This window comes from Dreissena polymorpha, chromosome 3 (assembly GCF_020536995.1).
Source record: "Dreissena polymorpha isolate Duluth1 chromosome 3, UMN_Dpol_1.0, whole genome shotgun sequence".
NCBI classification, from domain to species: domain Eukaryota; kingdom Metazoa; phylum Mollusca; class Bivalvia; order Myida; family Dreissenidae; genus Dreissena; species Dreissena polymorpha.
The window spans coordinates 149,603,843-149,625,933 of NC_068357.1; the positions used below are offsets into that span (position 1 = coordinate 149,603,843).

Here is a 22,091-nt window from a genome sequence, read left to right on the forward strand (position 1 = left end):
TGACTTTTTTATGGGGTTATCTTCAATTATGCTGGGTTATTCAGGGCTATTTTATTGCATATCATGTAGAGTAAAGTCCAGGCATTGATTGAAATAAGCAAACATCCTGGAAGCCCTTAATTGATACTTTGAAATCAGGCTTGCTGAGATTAACACCATTTATAATGAAAACTTTTAACATTTCCTAATTTGAATCAATACAAAGAAATGTGCTTCTTTATTTTACCCTTTACCACTTAATTACGGTAGATATATATTTTTTTATGCATTTGTAGTCGCTTAGAAAGTTAGATTTAATACATGTGTATATCAGGGATCATATTTTTTCGGTTTTGTCGGTACTAGACCGATTGGGGTCATGAAAGACCGATTGAAAATTCCAAACAGTCGGTCTGATTCTGTTTGCTAAAATTCCCATGTCATGAAATCGATTACACAGTGTACATGCTAACACACCCTTATGACATTCTTATCTTGATTAGGTGTGATAAACCATTCGCTGCAGTCTCTAAACCGGTCAGAACCGGTTTATTGCACGTCAGACCAAGAATCAAAAACTTGTGAACAGGGGATTAAAGACGCATCCGAAAAGACGCGTCTGAAAGCACGCACTGTAACTATACAAAACATGCCCATACATTTTCAACCAGCGTAATAATCCGGTTATATAATTATGAATGAAAGTCGCGGATCTGATCTACAGAACAGCCGAAAGTTATTTTTTATGGGCGGAACTTTACATAAAATAGTACACAAGAAAATAATATACATTTTATGAATCTTTAGTAAAACCGTGCTAGAATCGAAATAATTCGTGTACTTTGTACTTTGTTGTTGAATAACTCACGACCGGAAAATTAGATGCGTGGTTTCAAATGTTTCGCTCTCGTGATTAAATCCCTACGCATCTTAACTATCGGCCGTGGGCTATTTGACAACAAACTATAATGTACATGAAATATTTCTTAATTAATTGGTGTGTTATTGTCAGTAGCCAACCTACGCACAGACATTTGTTTGTATCAGTGCATGTTTGTAAGCTATTATCGAGTCGACAACAATTAAAAAAATCGTTATAGACTTACTGGTCGTTTACGTAATTCCGGCCTGTACGTAAAAAATCGGCCACCTGTGTTAAATCATTTTCATGATCTTAGCATACACATTTTGCTGATTTTTATTAAAATCAACTTAAAAACCAACCCTTTTCTCAATATTTTGCAAATCATTTGAAGCATATCACTGTGAACTTTTATATCACAATGTCACATTTGAAGGACGATGATTTTGTCATGTGGAAAAAGTGACATTATCAATATTTGTATTACTTATATTTATATAAGAAACAAATATATTTGTTAAAATTGTTGTTATTTTTTATCTAATAAACTTTAACTAAGGTATTTTCAATTAATTGTATCAAAACATATATCAAAACATAAAAATTAGGACCTAATACATACTTTTTTAATATATGAATTACCTCCCTTGATTAGAATAATAATAGGTTATTTGTTGTAAAATTAAATACAAGCGTTTACTAAAAATCGACAATGAAGTAAAATTTATATACAAAATGTGTTAAATTTCTTAGCTATATTTTTTTTTTTTATAAAATATATTAAAAACAAATAGTTTTTAGGAATTTGCAGTTGCCAATTGAAAGTGATTGTTCACTATATTTATTAAGTTAGGTAGGGGGAGTAACTGGTATATAATGTCGCATTATTTTAAGTTTCAAGTGAAAAAAAATTGTTTGTGTAAACCTTTATTAATACTCCTAAAATGAGGACATTTGTCTAAAGATATTGCTTTGTAATTTTACCTGCAGATTAAACTAAAAGGTGGCCGATTTTTTAGGTACAATTGCCCTATGAAAATTGATAGTTTATATGTCATTAATTTCTGTTCATAAAAGTAACATACACTGATCTAATTCTATTGAAATTTTCATGCTAGATGAGTTTTGAACCCAGGATTATATATGTGAAGTTTAGTTTCAACCAGTTGCCTAAAACAAAAGATTTTGTTAAAATAGTCCCAAAAGTGGCCGGAATTACGTACACGACCAGTATGAAAAAGTCGGATAAAACAGCACACGAAACAACAATGAAATAGCAAATGATAAAACCAGTTCAGAAAACTCGTTCTGTTAAAAAAAAAATGCCTAAGGGAATTTTACTTTAACATTTACATTTATTATACCACCTTCATGAATGGCAAAATCAATGGTATATATTTTAAGGTAATTTGTCATGATTTCGGACATAAATTTTTGGATACTTTTTCCCCATTTATATCCGGACCGATTGATGTTGCGGGGAAATATGATCCCTGGTGTATATATATTAAATTTTAAAGGATTCATTTCCAATCCTTAGATAAAGATGAGCAGCAAACAGCATAAAACCTGAACAGACTGCAAGTTACTAGCAGGCTTTTCTGCAGGTTTTATGCTGTTTGCACAAAGCAAATTTCACCATGCATTTGAGTGGGAAAGTGTTAAACTAGGTTTGGTTGAAATTGTTATTCACTGCAACAATTCCTCTATTGCTACTGGACCTGAGCAGTTTGTCATCCACAAATTAAGTATTCTTTAATTTGATTTAATATTATATAGTCATGTTTTTATAGATATTTGTGTTTTTTATTTAATTAGCCAGTTAGACGAGATCAGGAAAACAATTCCTGTGATATTCTGATTTATTGTCATGTCTAACAATAACTTTACTGAATAACATAACCTATCCAGGTGTGTGATTTAACAACCATCTATAAGGGAGGAAAACGCCCTAGACCCCCCATACAACTTGGTTCAACTAAACTCTGCGCTTCTGTATAGATCAAGCAATATTTAGAACTATTTGTAAACTTAGTTCAATATTGAAAAGGGGGAAATCTATTGAAAAGAGGAAAAATCCCACTCCTGTAATCTTGTGTAGGGATCAGTCCTGATATTATTTCTACACTTATTTAGCAGTTCCTCTTCTGCACTTAATGATGAATACATCAGCTGCTTACTCAACTTTGACAATCTACATATATAGCGGGTGAAACAGTCTGCACTTGATACTGATGGAATTTAAAAAAAGTGAAACAGTCTGAACTTAGTAAAAGTGAAACAGCCTGCACATAGTCCTGGTGAAACAGCCTGCACTTAGTCCTGGTGAAACAGTCTGCACATAGTACTGGTGAAACTGCCTGCACATAGTCCTGTTGAAACAGCCTGCGCTTAGTCCTGGTGAAACAGTCTGCACATAGTACTGGTGAAACTGCCTGCACATAGTACTGGTGCAACAGCCTGCACTTCGGACTGGTGGAACAGTCTGCACTTAGTACAAGTGAAACAGCCTGCACTTAGGACTAGTGGAACAGTCTGCACTTAGTACTGGTGAAACAGTCTGTACACAGTACTGTTGAAACTGCCTTCACATAGTTCTGGTTAAACAGCCTGCACTTAGGACTGGTGGAACAGTCTGCACTAAGTACTGGTGAAACAGCCTGCACTTAGGACTGCTGGAACAGTCTGCACTTAGTACTGGTGAAACAGCCTGCACATAATACTGGTGAAACTGATCGAACTTAGTTCTGGTGAAACAGCCTGCACTTAATCCTGGTGAAACAGCCTGTACTTAGTACTGGTGAAACAGCATGCACTTAGTACTGGTGAAACAGCCTGTACGTAGTACTGGTGAACAGCATGCACTTAATACTGGTGGAACAGTCTACACTTAGTACTAGTGAAATAGCCTGCACTTAGGACTGGTGGAACAGTCTGCACTTAGTACTGGTGAAACAATCTGCACATAGTACTGGTGAAACTGCCTGCACATAGTTCTGGTTAAACAGCCTGTACTTAGGACTGGTGGAACAGTCTGCACTTAGTACTGGTGAAACAGCCTGCACTTAGGACTGGTGGAACAGTCTGCACTTAGTACTGGTGAAACAGCCTGCACATAGTACTGGTGAAACTGATCGAACTTAGTACTGGTGAAACAGCATGCACTTAGTACTGGTGAAACAGCATGCACATAGTTCTGGTGAAACTAACTGAACTTAGTCTTGGTGAAACAACCTGCACTTTGTCCTGGTGAAACAGCCTGCACTTAGTACTGGTGAAACAGCCTGCACTTAGTACTGGTGAAACAGCCTGCACTTAGTACTGGTGAAACAGCCTGCACTTAGTACTGGTTTAACAGCCTGAACATAGTCCTGGTGAAACAGCCTGCACTTTAGTTCTTGTGAAATCTGGACCTAGTTCTAGTGAAATCTGCACTGAGTTCTCATGAAACAGTTTATCAAGGCAAATGAGTGAATAGCTAAACTGACCTCTGTGACATGACTGAACTATTGCAGAAAAAGGCAAATAAAATATGAATACACTTTTAAACATTTATTTTAGTATAAGTATCAGAGGTAAATTGTTTTGCCGTTGTCCAACCGTCTTTCCATCCGTCCGGCACTTTTGTTTCCGGAGCCATATCTTGAAAGTGCTATGGCGGATTTTATTGAAACTTGGTATGAGTATATATGTGGATAAGAGGATGATGCACGCCCATTGGCATTGTACAACATCTGTTAGTAACGGAGTTATGGCTCTTTGTATCTTGAAAAAATGCTCACTTTTGTGTCTGGAGCCATATCTTGGAAGTGCTTTGGCGGATTTCATTGAAACTTGGTATGAGTATATATATATATGGATAAGAGGATGATGCGCACCAAATGGCATTGTACACCATCTGTTAATAACAGAGTTAAGGCCCTTTTTGTCTTGAAAAAATGCTTTTTAATGTAAGCTTAGAGCTTTATCTCCATTAACACATGAGCCAGAGCCATGAAACTTGCCATAGTTGTTCTCAATCATCTGGGGGTGCTTCACATTCAACACCCATAATCCTAGGGGCTTAGGTCAAGGTCACACAATTAGGTCAAAGGTCACAAATTTGATGAATTATTCGTTATTTAGTCAATCATTTTCTATGCATCAAGGGATTCTTTAATAACTGTCCACAATTGTTCTCCATTATCTAGCTGAGTGTCAAATATAAGATCCAGGTTGCTAGGGTCATGGTCAAAGTCACACACAAAGGTCAAAATCACACATTTTGATTAAATATGCCTTATTTGGTTAGGATTCTACCATGCTAAAAAGGATTCTCAAAATGTCCTGATGTAATTTTTCTCAATTATCAGGCACAACCCTTCACTTATACCTTTTCTTTTAGTTCTACACCCATCCATGAACAAAATGTATTTGTCGGGCGATAAATTCAACGCACTTGCTTGGTTTTGAATGCCAGTCCCCTTGAATGCGCATAAAGAAGAATGAATCCCTCGTGATTTATTGCAAATAAATGGCACTATCTGTTTGAACCTTTCATAAAAACGCTTGACTGAAATTTTTCAAATGGTACAATATTTATCATGGTTTCAATTTCAGATCAATTTCAATTGTAATGAAATATAATATTTGATTGGTTTTCTGCAATAGTTTTTTGTGCAGCAGATAAAAGATATTTTTGAAGATATATTGCTAGCAAAATGTTCTTGCTGTTTAAATAGCAAGTTAACTGTGCTGCCTTTATTTCAAATCATTTTTCAAGTCATTAATCAAACAACAACAAGAATTGGATCTAGACTCTTTAGACCATATTTAATGATTTATATTTAGTTCACTATGATTAGGTCATAACATATCATCAATAGACATTGGCTTAGTGGTGAAAATGTTTACTTAATATCAAAAGATTACACTTCTGTAAATTAATGTAAATTTTTTGTATTGAGTGGTTTAATTTATTCATTGTAATGGTCCTTTTATGTACCATGTTTATTTCATAGAAAAATAATTATTTAATTGGATTTTTTGGGACATAAATATATTTGAGGATCATGTGGTTAAAATTGCCAATCAAATTGCTTTGTTAAGTATGTGAGATAATTGAATGAATGTACTTCTTCATTCCATTTTCAAAGTTGTTATAAAATTTGCGAAATAATCGGCATTAAAAGTGGACTGTTTGTCTGTCATGACGTACTGCGATATGTTATTGATGATATTTATTGTAAACAGTATTTATAACTTGTGGACACTCCAGGGTTATGTTTATTTGTTGGATAATGTGTATGACATGTTTGGCACTACTTTTGTTTTATTAATTGAATTTAAATTACATAAATGTTCAATTATTTTTGTGCAAACAAAAGTTTTGAAAAAAAAATCTGAATGCTTTACTTATAAAATTAATAGTTTTTTGATGATTATTTGTGTTATTAATTTCATAACAATATCTAGGAATGTGAGATAAATGTAGCAGTTTGTAATACATTGAAATGACTCATTAGGAAAATCATGTTTAGATATACCCCCATTTTAAGCCTGAAATGAATTGATCAAACCGACAAAGAAGTGTTGTGTACACCATAGACAATTATTTGGATTAATGAAGAAATACTATGAAATCTAGGTGTGATGTAACCTCTATACAGATTTGTGATTCTTGCTATGGGAACAGTGGTCACTCTGCCACCTATTGTGAATGAGTATCACGTGAGTAACATTATTATAAGTCATATTTGCATTTCATTGCATTGTAATTGGTAATTTTATCGGTATCCATCCTTAGTTTTTATAAATTCAATGTCGAAGGTTGCGATGGTGTTGTGGATATCATGTCTGCATGGTAACCAGGGGTTCTCGGGTTTGATACCTTCAATGGATCACATGGTGAGCTTATTGATTAGTCTATTATTATTATTGCCTAGTTCCTTATTGTTTTATCATATCCTTCTTTGGTAAGTAAAATGGACTAACATGTGAATTTGTGAGAATCCTTTCGGCCTTGTGAACACCTAGAGTTGTGAGCACACCCTTAGGTTGCAATGTCCAATACAGATTTCATGAACTTTTTAAGTACCAACTGAGATGGTTTCCAAAAGTAGGAGGGGTCCAGTTAAAGTTTATAATCTTCATTAAACTAAATAAAACTGAAAATGACTATCATAAATGTATCAGTAAAATGGTTATTACAACTTCAAAAAACTTTATTTCAACACTTAACCACTTTATTTCTACACTTAACATCTTAAAGTCAAATCATCAATTGAGAATTTAAGGTCTGGATTTGGGAGATAAAGATTCATTTTTGCCATTTAAAAATGACTGAATAACAGCTATAAAATCAGCCAAAAAAGTCCAGTACATAATTCAAGAAACTATTAATATTGAGTAAATAATAAAAATGTATTATTCTATATAACGATAAAATGTGTTCATATGTCTAAGCTTATTTATGTAGCATATTAACCCTTTGCATGCTGGGAAATTTGTCGTCTGCTAAAATGTCGTCTGCTGAATTTCTAAAATAAGCATTTTCTTCGATTTTTTTTTCAAAGAATACTATCAGAATAGCAAACAGTTTGGATCCTGATGAGACGCCAAGTTCTGTGGCGTCTTATCTGGATCCAAACTGTTTGCAAAGGCCTTTAAAATTCGTTTCCCGCACTGAAAGGGTTAAAAAGTGACCCTTTGTAACTCATCATCTCTTGATCATTATCTGAATGTGCATGTAAAACTCATTTTCATAAATAAACAGTGCTAATATTAACATTAACTCCAATTTTTGTATGATGTCCCTTATTATGTGCATAGTGCAGTAAATTTCGTGTTTTTATATTTGTATATTTCAATGATGAACTCCATCCATTATGGCTATTACAATAAACAGGAGGTCATAGCTGCCTGAACCTGCATGTATTCACAACTGAGCTGCAAACTGCAGCATATTAGGCAACATTATGAATGGACAACAAACAACAACATATTATACAACATTATGTAGGCGAAAGGTGCGAAACACTCTTCAACCTGCCATGCCCTTACAAAAGACATAGGGACATGCTCTATACATAAACGGTTTTCTCAATTATTTTCCCAATAACTGGTGACCCTCCTTAGTCAAATTCCACTTGTTTGTTCTTGAGTAAGCTTGATAAATTATTTGTGGTGGATATATATGTCAGCTGTTAGGATGAAGATTGCCTTGTAACTGAAAAGAAACAGGAATTGTACTTTACCCTTAGCATGCTGGGAAATTTGTCGTCTGCTAAAGTGTTGTCTGCTGAATTTCTAAAATTAGCATTTTCTTCGATTTTTTTCAAAGAATACTATCAGAATAGCAACCAGTTTGGATCCCGATGAGAAGCCACGTTTTGTGGCGTCTCATCTGGATTCAAACTGTTTGTAAAGGCCTTCAAAATTCCGTTCAGCACTGTAAGAGTTAAATTCAGAGAAAAACATTTATCACCATCACCTGTTTGGCTTTTTTATCTTGAAATATACATGACCATGCATGTAAAGAATAAGTTTTTAATGTATTTCATGTCATTTTTTTAAATGCATTTTAGTAAATTTATCTTTAAAGAGTACAGGGAGAATGAAAGTCAAGTAGCTGACTTTTATTGGTACAGTAAGTGATTGTGTCGTTTAAAACAACCAAAAGTGGATACTTCAGATGATAAATTTTTTACAACATTTATGAAAAATATTATGAATATAAGAATGTGTTAAAGATATTTATATAAGTTCCGTCAACAACATAAACAATAAGGACCAGTTTTTAGTCTTAAAAAAAAAATGAGTGAAATTGAATGGTTGAAACGTCTGCGATTAAAACTACAGCGGACGAGGCTTGTACCATGGTGCTTGGAAGACCAGTCTATATGCCTAGAGGTAACATTCAAATTCTGTAAAATACCTCGCTTTGACTTTTTAAGGTTAACATTGGGCTGATTTTTTCCCCATATTATTCCTCTTATTCTTAATAAGTCTCATCCCTGTAACTGCACATATGTAGTTTTATTGAAAAAATAGGACTAATTTTGGACAAAATTGACTAAATCTGAGCCATCTGTGGGAGCGTTCTTTAGATTTCCACCATAGACACAAAGTACTGGTTCTAGTCCCAGGAAAGGGACTCGAGAGCGTTTCATATAAGCTTTATGCTTTCTATGCAATCAATCAGTAAGTTTATATTTTATAACAAAGTCCAAAATAATCATGTAATCAATTTTTTCCTAAAGTGTACCCCCCCCCCCTCACTGCTTTGATCTTGCGAATAGAGTGGTCAGCAGACTGTTTCAACAAATAAATGTTTTAAGGACTTTTTCAGCACTTCTGTTAATTATGGACATCTGGCGTCAATTGCGCCCCAAAACTGCAGTCATACGTTCGTTTTACAAATGATGAAAGTCCTTTGAACGTTGGATATTCTGTGTTTTGTTGAATACTAAATTCATAATTTGTAATCCGAATCACATTTTTGAATTTTAATTTAAACGCAATTCATACAAATTCTAGCTTAAAATAAACAATGCCCATTTACTTCGTGTTGGTCCCATTAAAATCGCGATATTATCCTACACAGGTAAAAGCGTGGATATAAAGATTTTTTAATAAAAACATAGAACGGCATAAAACATTGAGATATTTTAATTTTGGTAACAAATGTATATTGGGAATGATTTAAAAGCTGTCAATTGTACATATCAACAATTATTATCGCCGCCGAAATTTCGGAGGGGATGTAGTAATATTTTCCGTCCTTCCGTGCGTCCTTCTGTCCAAAACTTTGTCCAGAGCATAATTAAACTCCAAATCTATTCAATGGATTTACTTTAAACTTAGAATATAAACAGATGGCAACGAAGACAAGTGCAGTGTCTAAATCTACTGAAGGGATTTACTTGAAATTTGAAATATAAACAGATGACCAGTAGTAGAAGTGCAGTGATTAAGAACCATAACTCTATCTACCTTAGTTTTTTAATTATCTTCCTTTTTTTATTTCAAAGTCAATTTTTGTCCGTAGCATAACTCTAAATCAACTGAAGGGATTTACTTAAAACTAGAAATATAAACAGATGGCAACTAGGAGAAGTGCAGTGAACATGAACCATAACTCTTTCGGACGTAGTTTTTGAATTGTCTCCCTTTATTTAATTTCATAGTAAATTTGTATCCGTTTTGTCCGAAGCATAACTCTAAATCTACTTAAGGGAATAACTCTAAATTTAATTTGAACACTTAAGTATTCACTGTTAAATGAATAGATGAGTTAAAGGAAAAATACAGTGATCAAGAACAGTAACTGTGTATAGTCTTCTTTTTTAACTAACTCCCTTTCTTTCATTTCCATATATTGTATTCTCTACAGCATAACTCCAACAATATATAACTAATTGATCCTTGAAATATGAATATATGACACAGGTGCCATGTTTTACAAACATTATTCTACTCTCTAAAACAAATGTTCTCATACAAGCAAACACATTTCGGCGGGGATCGCCATGTTAACATGGCTCTTGTGTTTAATAAAAAAAAAAAACATGTTGAGTTTTTAATCGGTAAGATTTACAGAAAGACGCTTTAATTTAATTTTTCATAAATTGACAGGCTTTTCATTGTGTCTTTTTATTCTGAATTTGCTCAGAGAAGTAATGAACTTAGTTCTGAATAATATTTTATGATCCTTTGTTGTTGTTATTTTGCACTTAATGCGGCTTTTGCATCTAGCCACACAGGAACATATATGTTTTGAGTCTGATTCCATGTAGTGTTTAACTATTGTTTTGTTGTATAGCTGTAAACTCAGTACATTATTTGAGTCAAATCTTTCAAAAATGTGTCTTATTCCATACATGGCCTGTGTTACTACTGACCAGAAATGCAGTCTGGTCAGGAGACCAACGCACCTTGCTTGACATTACAGCAAACAGCTTAGTTCCTGACCAGTCTTTTGAATGCACAGGCTGGTTTAAAGGAGCTACCCTAGCTGCATATGTCAATAGTCCCATTTTTGCATTTGCCGTAAGTCCCATTTTTACACAATACAGGTTATTTTTGGCTCACAGCTAATGGCAATCTTTATGGTCTAATATTGCTTTGCAATCATTTTTGCTGTTTAAGCAGACTTAGTTGCTCTAGTAGGGATTTGGTCTTAATTTTATTGTTAAATGGTAGGTTTTTATGTCTTCTTTAGTAAACGTAAGTATAAGCAGTTATCAAAAGTCTATCAGTCTAGATCTGAGTAAATGATGATACAAATACTGAGTGAAATAGTTAGTGGTATTTTACCCCAATCAGTTGGTTATCAATTGTAAAACAAGTTAAAGGGGGCACTTTGACTGCCCCCACAATATAGATTAAATTTACATATTCACATTTATCCCTAAGTAAACACTTAGTAGACATGAATATTTTACATTACTTTAATATGAACAATGTTTCAAGCAATTAACGCGTAACATTAATTTAATGTATTTTTACAGATAAGATTATGTAAAAAAAATCTTTCCATATAAGCCCTATATATGCCACTGTAAATTATAATCACTTCAACATTTAAATTTAAATTACTTGTATGGCAGGGCTTTTCTCATCTCATTTTGGAGATGCCCTGGCAAAGTAACTTTCAGGAGAAAAAACATTTAAATAGCTGATTTGGAAATGAAAAAGCTGGTGTAAGTTTAGATTTGGGGAAAAATGTCATGAGTTTAAACAAACTTATCATTTGGAAGAGGCCTTTAATTTACCTCAGTTATATAAGGCTAAAAAAACCTGTATGGAAGACTTACTTTCTCAAATCTGATTAATACAGATTAAGTCCATTACTAATATAGTTAAGATGTTTTAATTCCATGCTCATTGTGTTTCCTTTGTTTCATTATGTTTGGTTAGTTGCGAGGCGAATGGTTTCTATTTCTAATAATGCTTTACTATTTAATCCGTGAATTTGAAATTAAATAACTGTTTTAACAATCCAGTGAGGCAATCCTGATCTTTAAAGTTTATTGTGATCTATTAGTTGTGTGGAGTAGTTATGCTTTCATATTTGGTGAAGATCTGTAAAACAAAAAAAACTTAATTTATTATTTCATAACTTAAATTGGACAAAAATGTTTTAAATCAGTGAGTTGTATTGATGATAAAGTGTAGGTAAATTTAAATTAATTTGTTGCCATGAAGGTTTGTACATGTATGCCAAACATTTTGTAAACAATGGGTACTTGACTGCAGTCTTGTAAAATTAAAAGTGGATTTACGGTATCATAAAACAATCAAAATACACTTGTTCTTGCATGTGATTTGGCATTTATAAAAGTAAAATGGTTTTAATGTTTCAACTGTACTAAAGATTTTGTGAATAAAAAAGTGATAAAGGATACATGTAGTGTAACAACAAAACTCTAGTATCCTTGCGCAAGGATCCGCAACTGTTACTACAATGTACGACAAGACAGGACTTATTTTTGATTCTGAGAAATCCAATCTTGCAGCGTCTGAAAAGTCTACTTATAGTCTCTTCCGAAAGGTATTTTATGTTTGGTTTTAGGTAAATTACTTTTGTATGAATCATATAAGAACATTTACATCTAATTATAATACTTTATTTTTTGTTGCAACTTCCCATTCTACCCGAAATCATGTTCCCAACTTGAATTTATCTGTTTGTTTTAACAGTTTTACCTTTTTATAAGCTAACCTTTTTCATAATGAGATAAAGTGTGAACAAATATTACATTAGCTTTTAATGAAAAGCATTGTTTTTATAATAAATTTAAGAGGTGTTGCAGCAGTTTTTGTTCATTTTTTCCCAATAATCGATATCTATGAAAATTTGTCAGAAGGTAGCTCATACAAATTCTGTGTGAAAAATGACATAAAAACAAACAGGTTCACCAGGCATATTTTGGTTTTGTTGGTAATTATCTTACATGTACTTTTGCATTAAAACTGCTAAATTTCTTATCTTATATAAAACAAGAAATATCTTTTAAAAAAGATATACGGCGTTGATTGTGGTTGGAGTTTATGGAAGGTAAAGATTTAAATGAATGAGATCAAGGATAGCTAATATCTTTTTCTGTGCAGTTTTTAGCTGCATCAAACGCAATACGGGATGTTACGCGGAGTTTTCGCAGCTTATTTCACATTATTACATATTGCTGGTCATAAACCTATAGATACAAAACAGAAAACCAAAGTCAACCGGCCACACGCGAAGTCTCCGTACATATTTTAAATATGTATACGCGCGTTCTTCGAACAAACCTGTTTGAGTGGTTTATCGGGCATTGCTACGTTTATTTGATTCGATTATTAACAGTATCTAGAATCATCGCGCTCATACTTAATACATTTTTCAATATGATGCAATAATACATTAGTAAATATGATGGAATAATTCTTGTTAATTAATTAAAAATAATATTTATCATGGTATTGTTGAAAACACATTAAGAATCTATTATTGACATGCCATAAAATAATATCGCTGGATATCTTCATTTAACATCTTTCTGGTGAAGAAAATTCCAGTTCACCTAGTTCACGCTATAGCGTCTTTATTATATAACTAATATGTTACTGACCGCGAACTCCGATCAGCACGTAAGGACCTGTATATAAACTCTGACATTCAAACACACTAACCGCGAACTGACCCCTTATACCTCGCGGGTTGCATTAAAGTGAGGCATCGCTTCCACTGCTCTTTATACTTTTACATATAACATGTTGACAGGAATATGGAAGTCAGTACTAAATATGAGAACATGGCCTTTAAGTACACAACGTTCTCGCGCTGGAAATCCTCTGAAAATAAAAGGTGCACGCACAAACTGTATTGATGTCGAGATTGAGTGTAAAACTGCTCTATCTATTAAGCCTTTCTATTAGAGATAAAACTGTTTCATGCTGAAAACGCAGTAAAACAGTGTTACAAAGACGCGGACATGTTTCCAATGTTCTAGTGGTATTATCAAATCAGCCAATGCAGTCAATGAAGTGTATTCATCTGTACTTGGCCGTGGGAAGTTTTATTTGAATTCTATTGGACGCTAACAAAGGTCACGTAAGGTGAAAAGCTGGCGTAGTCAGCTCCGCCGAAAAAACTACAAACAATTATCTCTTATATATGTTAAAACGGCCAAATTTGATGTAGTTTGTAGCTTTATTACACTAATTTATATTGAATGAAAATAAACAATACAATTATAATGTATTTCTATATATACAAATTCCTATTGTTTTAGATTTTATATAAACATAAAATTGGTAAAAATCTTACAGTTTTAGACACTTATTTGGAATTTACACAAAGTTGTAAATAATGATTACAAATAATGATAAATTGTGCGAAATTGTTGAATGGATTTTTCTATTAAAAGCCCATAAACACTCAAAATCAACAAATATTTTGTACAATATTTTGGAAAATAATGTTTACAAATATACAATCAAATTTTGTTCCTTACAGCAATAGCCAGAATTTCAATGCTAGATGTGGTCTTGTTACATAGATTTAACAAGAATGAAGATACAAAATGATATATATTTTTTTTTTTGCAGGACAATATATATTTAACGCATGTTCATGTACCATATTCAAGTGTTTGTGTGTCGTATGAATATATATTGTTGCGGGAAATTTAAATGTAATATTATATTGTGCCACAAAAAAATAAAAACAACAATTTTGTATCTCGTTAAATCTATGTTACCATACCACATCTATATAGCGTTGAAATTTTGGCTATTGCTAGAAGGAACACTGATTTTCGTTATGGTTTAACTTTATTTTAACCCTTTGAGAACTGAAACCAGATTTTGAAGGCCTTTGCAAACAGTTTGGATCCAGATGAGAAGCCACAGAACGTGGCGTCTCATCAGGATCCAAACTGTTTGCTATTCTGATAGTATTCTTCGAAAAAAAGTGAAGAAAATGATGATTTTAGAAATTCAGCAGACGACATTTTAGCAGATGACAAATTTCCCAGCATGCAAAGGGTTAAGAAATATTTTGTGAAATTTTGAGTATTTATGTTACTCTAAGTTCTTAACATATAACGAGGTTAAAATAATTAGTCATCATGCTATTTTAAGCACTACCCACAAATCAATTATTTTACAAAATTCAACAATGCCAATAATTACTTAATTAGTGCAAGATTCCGGGAATGAAATCAACCAGTTTGAATAAATATCATGATGTTTGATGGCATTTGAACATATAACAAAATAGTATTTAAAAGTATTAAAATCATTAAAAATTAAATAGCAACTAGATCTATAACTACAATCCCAATAATCTTATGAAACTGAATTCATGTGTTCTATTTAATAATGTGTTTGTGTAAAAGGACAGGAAAACGAACTGCCACAGTATGTGCGTATTATGTATGGTATTTTTGTCATATTCCCGGTACCGTATACTTTCGCTTGTAAGACGCATTTTTAAGACTTAAATTAATAAGTTACAGTTGGGGTCGCGTCTTTTAAGCGAGATACTGGTGAAAATAAACAAAAATTTTCAAAATATCGAGTTTCCCGAAAAAGTGTATAAAATGCGCATTTAATGCGCATAAAACGCAGCGGTATTGGCACCGTATTATTCACTTTACCAAGTGCATTTTTCTGTGCAAAAAAGTGTGTTTTTTCTGCATTTTTCTCTCAAAAAGTACACTTTTCAAGTGTATTAATGCGCTTAAGTGTATTTTTAAGTGTATTTAAGTGTACTAAAGTGCACTAATACGCTTCAGTTTTATTTGTTAGTGCATTTTAACTGCGTTAATTAAGTGCATTAATACACTCAAGTGTATTTTTTTATACTAAAAAATACGCTCAAGCGTATTTTTGAGTGTATTAGTGCACTTAAAATACACTCAAGTGTATTTTATAAAAAAATATGCTCGAGCGTATTTTTAAGCGTATTAGTGCACTTAAAATACACTCAAGTGTATTTTATAAAAAATATGCTCAAGTGTATTTTTAAGCGTATTAATGCACTTAAAATACACTCAAGTGTATTTTATGAAAAAAATACGCTAAAGTGTATTTTTAAGCGTATTAGTGCACTTAAAATACACTCAAGTGTATTTTATAAAAAATACGCTCAAGTGTATTTTTAAGCTTATTAGTGCATCTTTTTTAAACGAGTATTTTTAAGATAGATAAAGATACACTTAAGTGTATCTTTGAAAAATGAGTATTTTAAAGATACATTCATTTGGACATGAAAAGTGACCAGTTTAAATATGAACTGAAACAAGTACAGCAAATAAACGTTGTAAATAAACATATTTATTAACATTAAATAACATATCTACATTCAACGAAATCACAGCATACAATCAGGTATTTTTACAATGGTTAAATAATCATTTTAACAGCACATTTTATTTACAAAGACTTCAGTCTACTTGTGCATCAGCCGCAGACGCCTTAAACAATCTCTCATCATTTCTTCAACATCCACCAGAGGCTTGTCAAAGGTTTTGGCTATGACATCTGAAAAAATATTAAAGACTATGCATTTTAAAAACATGCACAAAAAAATCTGTTCTTAAATATAAAATACTCTAGCCAGAAAAAGAGGTAAAATATTTGCATATTAAGGAAGTCAACACAAATGAGTTTAGAACTGATTGTCCTGGAGACAGTGACTAGAGACACGGACAAAGTTTTTCAATCCCTGTCTTCATGAATTAAAAAAAAAACATTGTTAACTGTCACTTGGATAATAAAAACTCCCCCTTTTCACAAATGATGTAATATAATGATCATTTATGCGACTGTAAACAGTAAGTGATCTGAAAAATATTTGTAGGTTGTGTATTAAATTTCTATAAGGGTAACTGGTACTTCAGATTTTTATGATGAAGAAAAAGTACCAATTATTGCATTTCTCTCAGCAGCGGGGAGGCTTGGTCTTGGTGACCCCATTGTAGTTGTTGCTCCCTTCATGGAGCAAGTCACAAGCTGGTGGGGAGTGAATAGTCGGCACATGGCCTGTGCGATGGCCTTCACCTCCCTGGTTTCGTGCTGGATTTCAGCTTTAATGATACTCTGGAACCAAAAAAAAAGAAAAGGAGTTTTGACAAAATATTTAAAATTGGTAATTTTCCAAAGCTTGTAATTTACTTTCATCACATTTCAAACTCTAAAAATATTTGTCACATTGGTCAGAATTGTGACGCTTTTAAAATGCAATAACCTGTATAGTTTTACCTCTCAACAAATCCAGCTTTCTTGTTCAAGGACAGGGCGAGGTTTGCCCACTTCAGTTCCCCTCAAGTTGGCCAGCTCGTGCAGGGTAAAAGCCTGGTGTAAAAGTCCATACATCAGGTAGTATGATAACCCCTTTTGCTCTTGGGGCAAGAGTTTAACCTTCAACATTAAAACGAGGGAAAGAAATCTTTTCAGTAATAACCAGAAATATCTATAAATAACAATAAAGATGACAATAATCATAAAACACAACCACAACAATTCACTGTACACATTTACACTTTGTCATGTGTGTGTTTATCTATATTTGCTTAAAATTGTGTTGTTTTTCCTTTAAATTGCAATACATTAACTTCTCAATTTACATTTCCCAGTGACTATACATAAATATAATAATGATCATAATTAATTCAATAAACTAAATTAAAAAAAAGGATGAAGAAATGACAATACAAACCTGTTAAAACTGTTCTTCAGTATTCCAAACAAGAAATATCTTTAAAAAAGATATACGGCGTAAATAGTTTAATGAATGAGATCAAGGATAGCGAATGTCTTTTTCTGTGCAGTTCTTAGCTGCATCACACGCAGTACGGGATGTTACGGGGAGTTTTCGCGGCTTATTTTACATTATAACATATTGCTGGTCATAAACCTATAGATACAAAACAGAAAACCAAAAGAAGAATGGAAGTGAAATTTAAACATATGAGTCAACCGGCCACACGAGAACAAACCTGTTTTAGTGGTCTGTCGGGCATTGCTATTTGATTCGATTATTAACAGTATCGAGAATCATCGTGCTCATGCTTAAAGTGATATTATGGGCATTTTACACTGTTGAATTGAGCTGAAAAGAATTAACAGGTCAAAATAGTTAGTTAAAATGTGGTTACTGATCAATTATCTGCAACTCACCTTGCTACCAGTTGTTTATAAAAATATATTTTATATTCGATATTCTTACGTGACCCACCCAGTCCTGTAAGCCGAAATGATCCGTAAAACAATATTGTGTCTTTGTGTCGTATGAACAAATCTGCACTAAAACTAAATTTAGGTTCAACTCGTAAACGCATGATCAGTTGTCAAACGAAAGTACGGTTAATATTCAAATGCATTATTTTTCTCTTTCTGGTATATTGTTTTAGTATGTTGATGCTGCATTAATTACTATAAGTGTATATGAAGTAGAAACATCAAAAATAATCAACGGTTGCGATAGACACCTATAAACTGTTACATGCTCATAATATCACTTTAGTACATTAGGCAATATGGTGGAATAATTATTGTTAAATTTATTAAAAATAATATTTATCATTGTATTGTTGAAAACACATTAAGAATCTATTATTGACATACCATAATTATATTGCTGAATATCTTCTTTTAACATATTTCTGGTCTAAAGAAAATTCCAGGTCACCTAGTTCACGGATAGCGTCTTTATTATATAACGATTATTTTACTGACCGCGAACTCCGGTGATGACCTGTATATAAACTCTGAATGTCCGCGACTTGACCCGAAACTTCGCGGGTTGAAATGCAATTCTTTAAAGTGAGGCCTCGCTTCCACTGCTCTTTATACTTTTACATGTTAACATGTTGACAGGAATATGGAAGTAAGTACTAAATATGAGAACATAGCCTTTTAAGTATAAACGCTTTTGCGCTGGTAATACTCTGAAAATAAAAGGTGTACGCACAAACTGTATTGATGTCGAGAATTGAGTGTAAAACTGTTCTATCTATTAAGCCTTTTCATTAGAGATAAAATTGTTTCATACAGTAAAACAGTGTTACAAAGACGCGGATATGTTTCCAATGTTCTGGTGGTATACTCAAATCAGCCAATGGAATAAATGAAGTGTATTCATTCGTACCTAGCTGCGGGAAATTTTATTTGAATTTTATTGGACACTTTCAAAGGTCAAGTCAGGGTGAAAAGCTGGCTTATGCAGCTTACGCCGAAAAAAACAACAGTTGAACCTCTTTTCCAGCAAACTTATTGTTGATTTCTAAATTGTAGTAAAAAAACACATTGTTTTCATCACACAAAACTTCATGCTGACAGTATTTCAATACATTTTACAGAACAATTATAAGTCTCAATGTTAATTTAATTTAGCTCAATATCCAATTGCTGAAACCAGCTTGTTTTTCAAAAGTTGTTGTTTTCAAATAATTTCCTGTGCAAAAATTTGAACCAATCAAAAGTCTTATACCTTATTCCAGCCTTATGTCTGGGCAACCCCTATCAGTAGCCTTATCTGCCCCTAGATAATCAGTACCCTGTTTAACTCTGAATGCCTGACAGATTGTTATCTTTTTATTGTTAGTGGTGTGAAAAGGGGTGTTTTTAGGTATTGTCTTGTTATTTTGTTGACTGTTTATGTAACACAGGTCATGTTTGGCATCTTATTATTTTATTGCAAATTAAGAAAATGGATATGATGGTATAATATGAAAATTTCAAAATCTTGCATAACTTATATACACAAATAAATAGATTATTTCCAAAATAATGTTTCCAATACCATAATTATTTAATTATGCAGATTTAACAAGTAAATACTGTTTTAAACAAATATAAACAATCAATATAAGATTGTTTTAAAATTTAAAAAAAATAAAATAATTTTAAGACATAAAACAATCATAAGATATTGTTTATAATAAAAACAAATATAAAGAAAAAAATCAAAGTGAAACACAAACTCTTTCATTTTCAGGTATAAAACTAAGTTTGATCATTTTTATAGTTTTTGGCAGTGATACTTGTTGTCCATCTGTGAACCTAATACTTATTTTTAAGAAGATACACTTGTACAGAAAGCGTATTTTTTGACAAATAAGAAGATACACTTAAATACAAAAAAAATGCACTTCTTGCATAAAAAGATACGCTTTGTCTACAAAAGATACACTTGTTTTGAAAAAGATACACTTCTTAGATAAAAAAGTACAGAAAAATACGCTTGAAGAAAATGAAGATACAGAAAAAATGCACTTTAGTGCACTTACTAATGAAAAAGGTGCAGAAATAATACACTTTTAATACACTTTTAGTAAAAAGCGCAGAAAAAAAACACTTTTTTAAGCGTATTTTGGTAAAAAGCGTATTTTATTTTGGGAAGGGTGGGCTTATGCTAGCCAAGTTGGACACTTGTCAGTTGTTTTGAATCATCGCGGCAACTTAGAGCTAAAGAAACTACAGCGAACAGTTGATATAGTATTGACAGACCTGTACTTATAAAGTCGCGCCAGTCAAAAATCATAAAAAGCGACATTTAAAGTTTTGGTAGCCAGAACTACGCGGCAGCCTTTTGCATTTTCTCTAAAGTCTGTATTGGCCCGTACCGTGTATTGGAACGCTATGGTCAGTTACCGATTTATTTGTAATAAAATGTAATGTTACTGATTTTTTTGTCTATTATTTTTAATTTGAATTTTGTTATTTTTGGGGCGTAAGACGTTATATTGTCCGTGATTATTCTTGAAAAGTTTGTATCACCTGATTGTCTGCGCGCGACGTCGTTAAATGTCATATAAATTGGCCATTATAGTATACGTGTGTAAGCGGCGACACAATTTTCTTTAACATTCTGCCATTTTTCGGCCGATGAAAACGGCAAAATTTGACCGCGTCTTACACGCGGGTCAGTCTCAAATCCACCCATTATAAAGTCCGTAGTCGGGGTGCGTCTTATAAGCGAGGGCGTCTAATAAGCGCAAGTATACGGTACTTAAATATTTCTCAAGCAGACTATGATTTAAACTTGAGCGTATCCTAAAAGTTTGGTGATTTGAAACACTATGATAATATGATAGATTCCAAAAATAACCTGCAAGCTGGAAAAATATGACTTTATGTGTCCTCTGATTGTTTTTACAGCAGAAGAGCTTTCTCAGTGATGTGGAGTTTCAACAGAGTAGGAAGGTAGATCACTCTTTATCACCTTGTCGGAGTTGCATCCCTTGAGTGTGTAAAATGCACAGAGGCTAAAAATTGTACTTTTTGTCTGTTAATTTTAATAAGTAGGACAAGCTTAGGACTGTGAAAAATCTCATTCTTTTATTTTGTTGATAAAGTTTATAAAAAAAGTTGAGTAATTAAATGTATGGACTATCTATTGAAGATTTTGTTGCATAATTATATTTCTACTGAAATAGTTAAAGAAGTGGGTGGAATAACAGACAGTTGGTTTGATTGTGTGGATTATCAGAGAGATTACATCATTTAGTGAAGGATAAGGGGCTTTTGATATTCTGTTTATTAACAATCTCAGGGCGTGTTTAGACCTTGAAATGTCCGTTTCTAACTGGTTTTACCTTGAACAGTCATATAATCATACTTCACTTTTAACACATGATAGAAAGGTAATTGAATTTAATTGAAATGGTTGAATTTCCATCTGCAACTTTAAAAAATATATGTTTGCATTCAAATTGATAAAAGCAATCCATGTGAAAGACAATAAAAGATATCGGACTTGAGGTTCGAAAGATTCTACCGGATCTAATTGTTCTACTTTTACCAAACAATAGAAAATAGCTTTTATTTTATGTTTTTATTATTATGACATTCACAATTTATAAAAATTCTGAATACAATAACATAATAACTTAATTGAAACCTGTTCTTTTAATACATTTAGTAACACTTTCAATTAAAAGTGAAGAAAGGTTTGTGACTTTAAATACGCTTTTACTTTCGCATCAAATCTTGAAACAGAACAGGCAGAGGTCGTGTGGTTCCCATTTTCTAGTTTACCATCTCTCAAAAGGAATGAAACCAGTAAAATTTATTGCAACCAATGAGATGTTTGTTGTTTCACGAAATAATATCACGAAACAAGGAGCAACATTTCACAAGTTCTAGTATCGCACTTGGAGTATGTAAAGTCACCAGCAAAATAGCAATTTAGTTCCGACTGAATCTGAATCTGTATTGATATGTTGCAGGGCCTTTAAGGGCGTAGGTCCCAACGGGAGAAAGATTAATCCAAATGTGG

At 32.7% G+C, this 22,091-nt stretch overlaps 1 protein-coding gene across 5 annotated transcripts in view; it reads left to right on the forward strand.

The window, feature by feature from the left end:
• The window catches only part of LOC127871955 (dual specificity tyrosine-phosphorylation-regulated kinase 4-like), a 106,291-nt gene that overhangs the window by 35,648 nt on the left and 48,552 nt on the right, over nucleotides 1-22,091 (forward strand). For 4 of the 5 annotated variants that reach the window (XM_052415245.1, XM_052415247.1, XM_052415248.1 and 1 more), the window contains one exon: nucleotides 20,972-21,016. The exons of the other annotated variant lie outside the window; for it this stretch is intronic. In XM_052415245.1, the coding sequence (XP_052271205.1) occupies nucleotides 20,972-21,016 (45 nt within the window). The remainder of the gene's footprint in view (nucleotides 1-20,971; nucleotides 21,017-22,091) is intronic. 5 annotated transcript variants of the gene reach the window in all.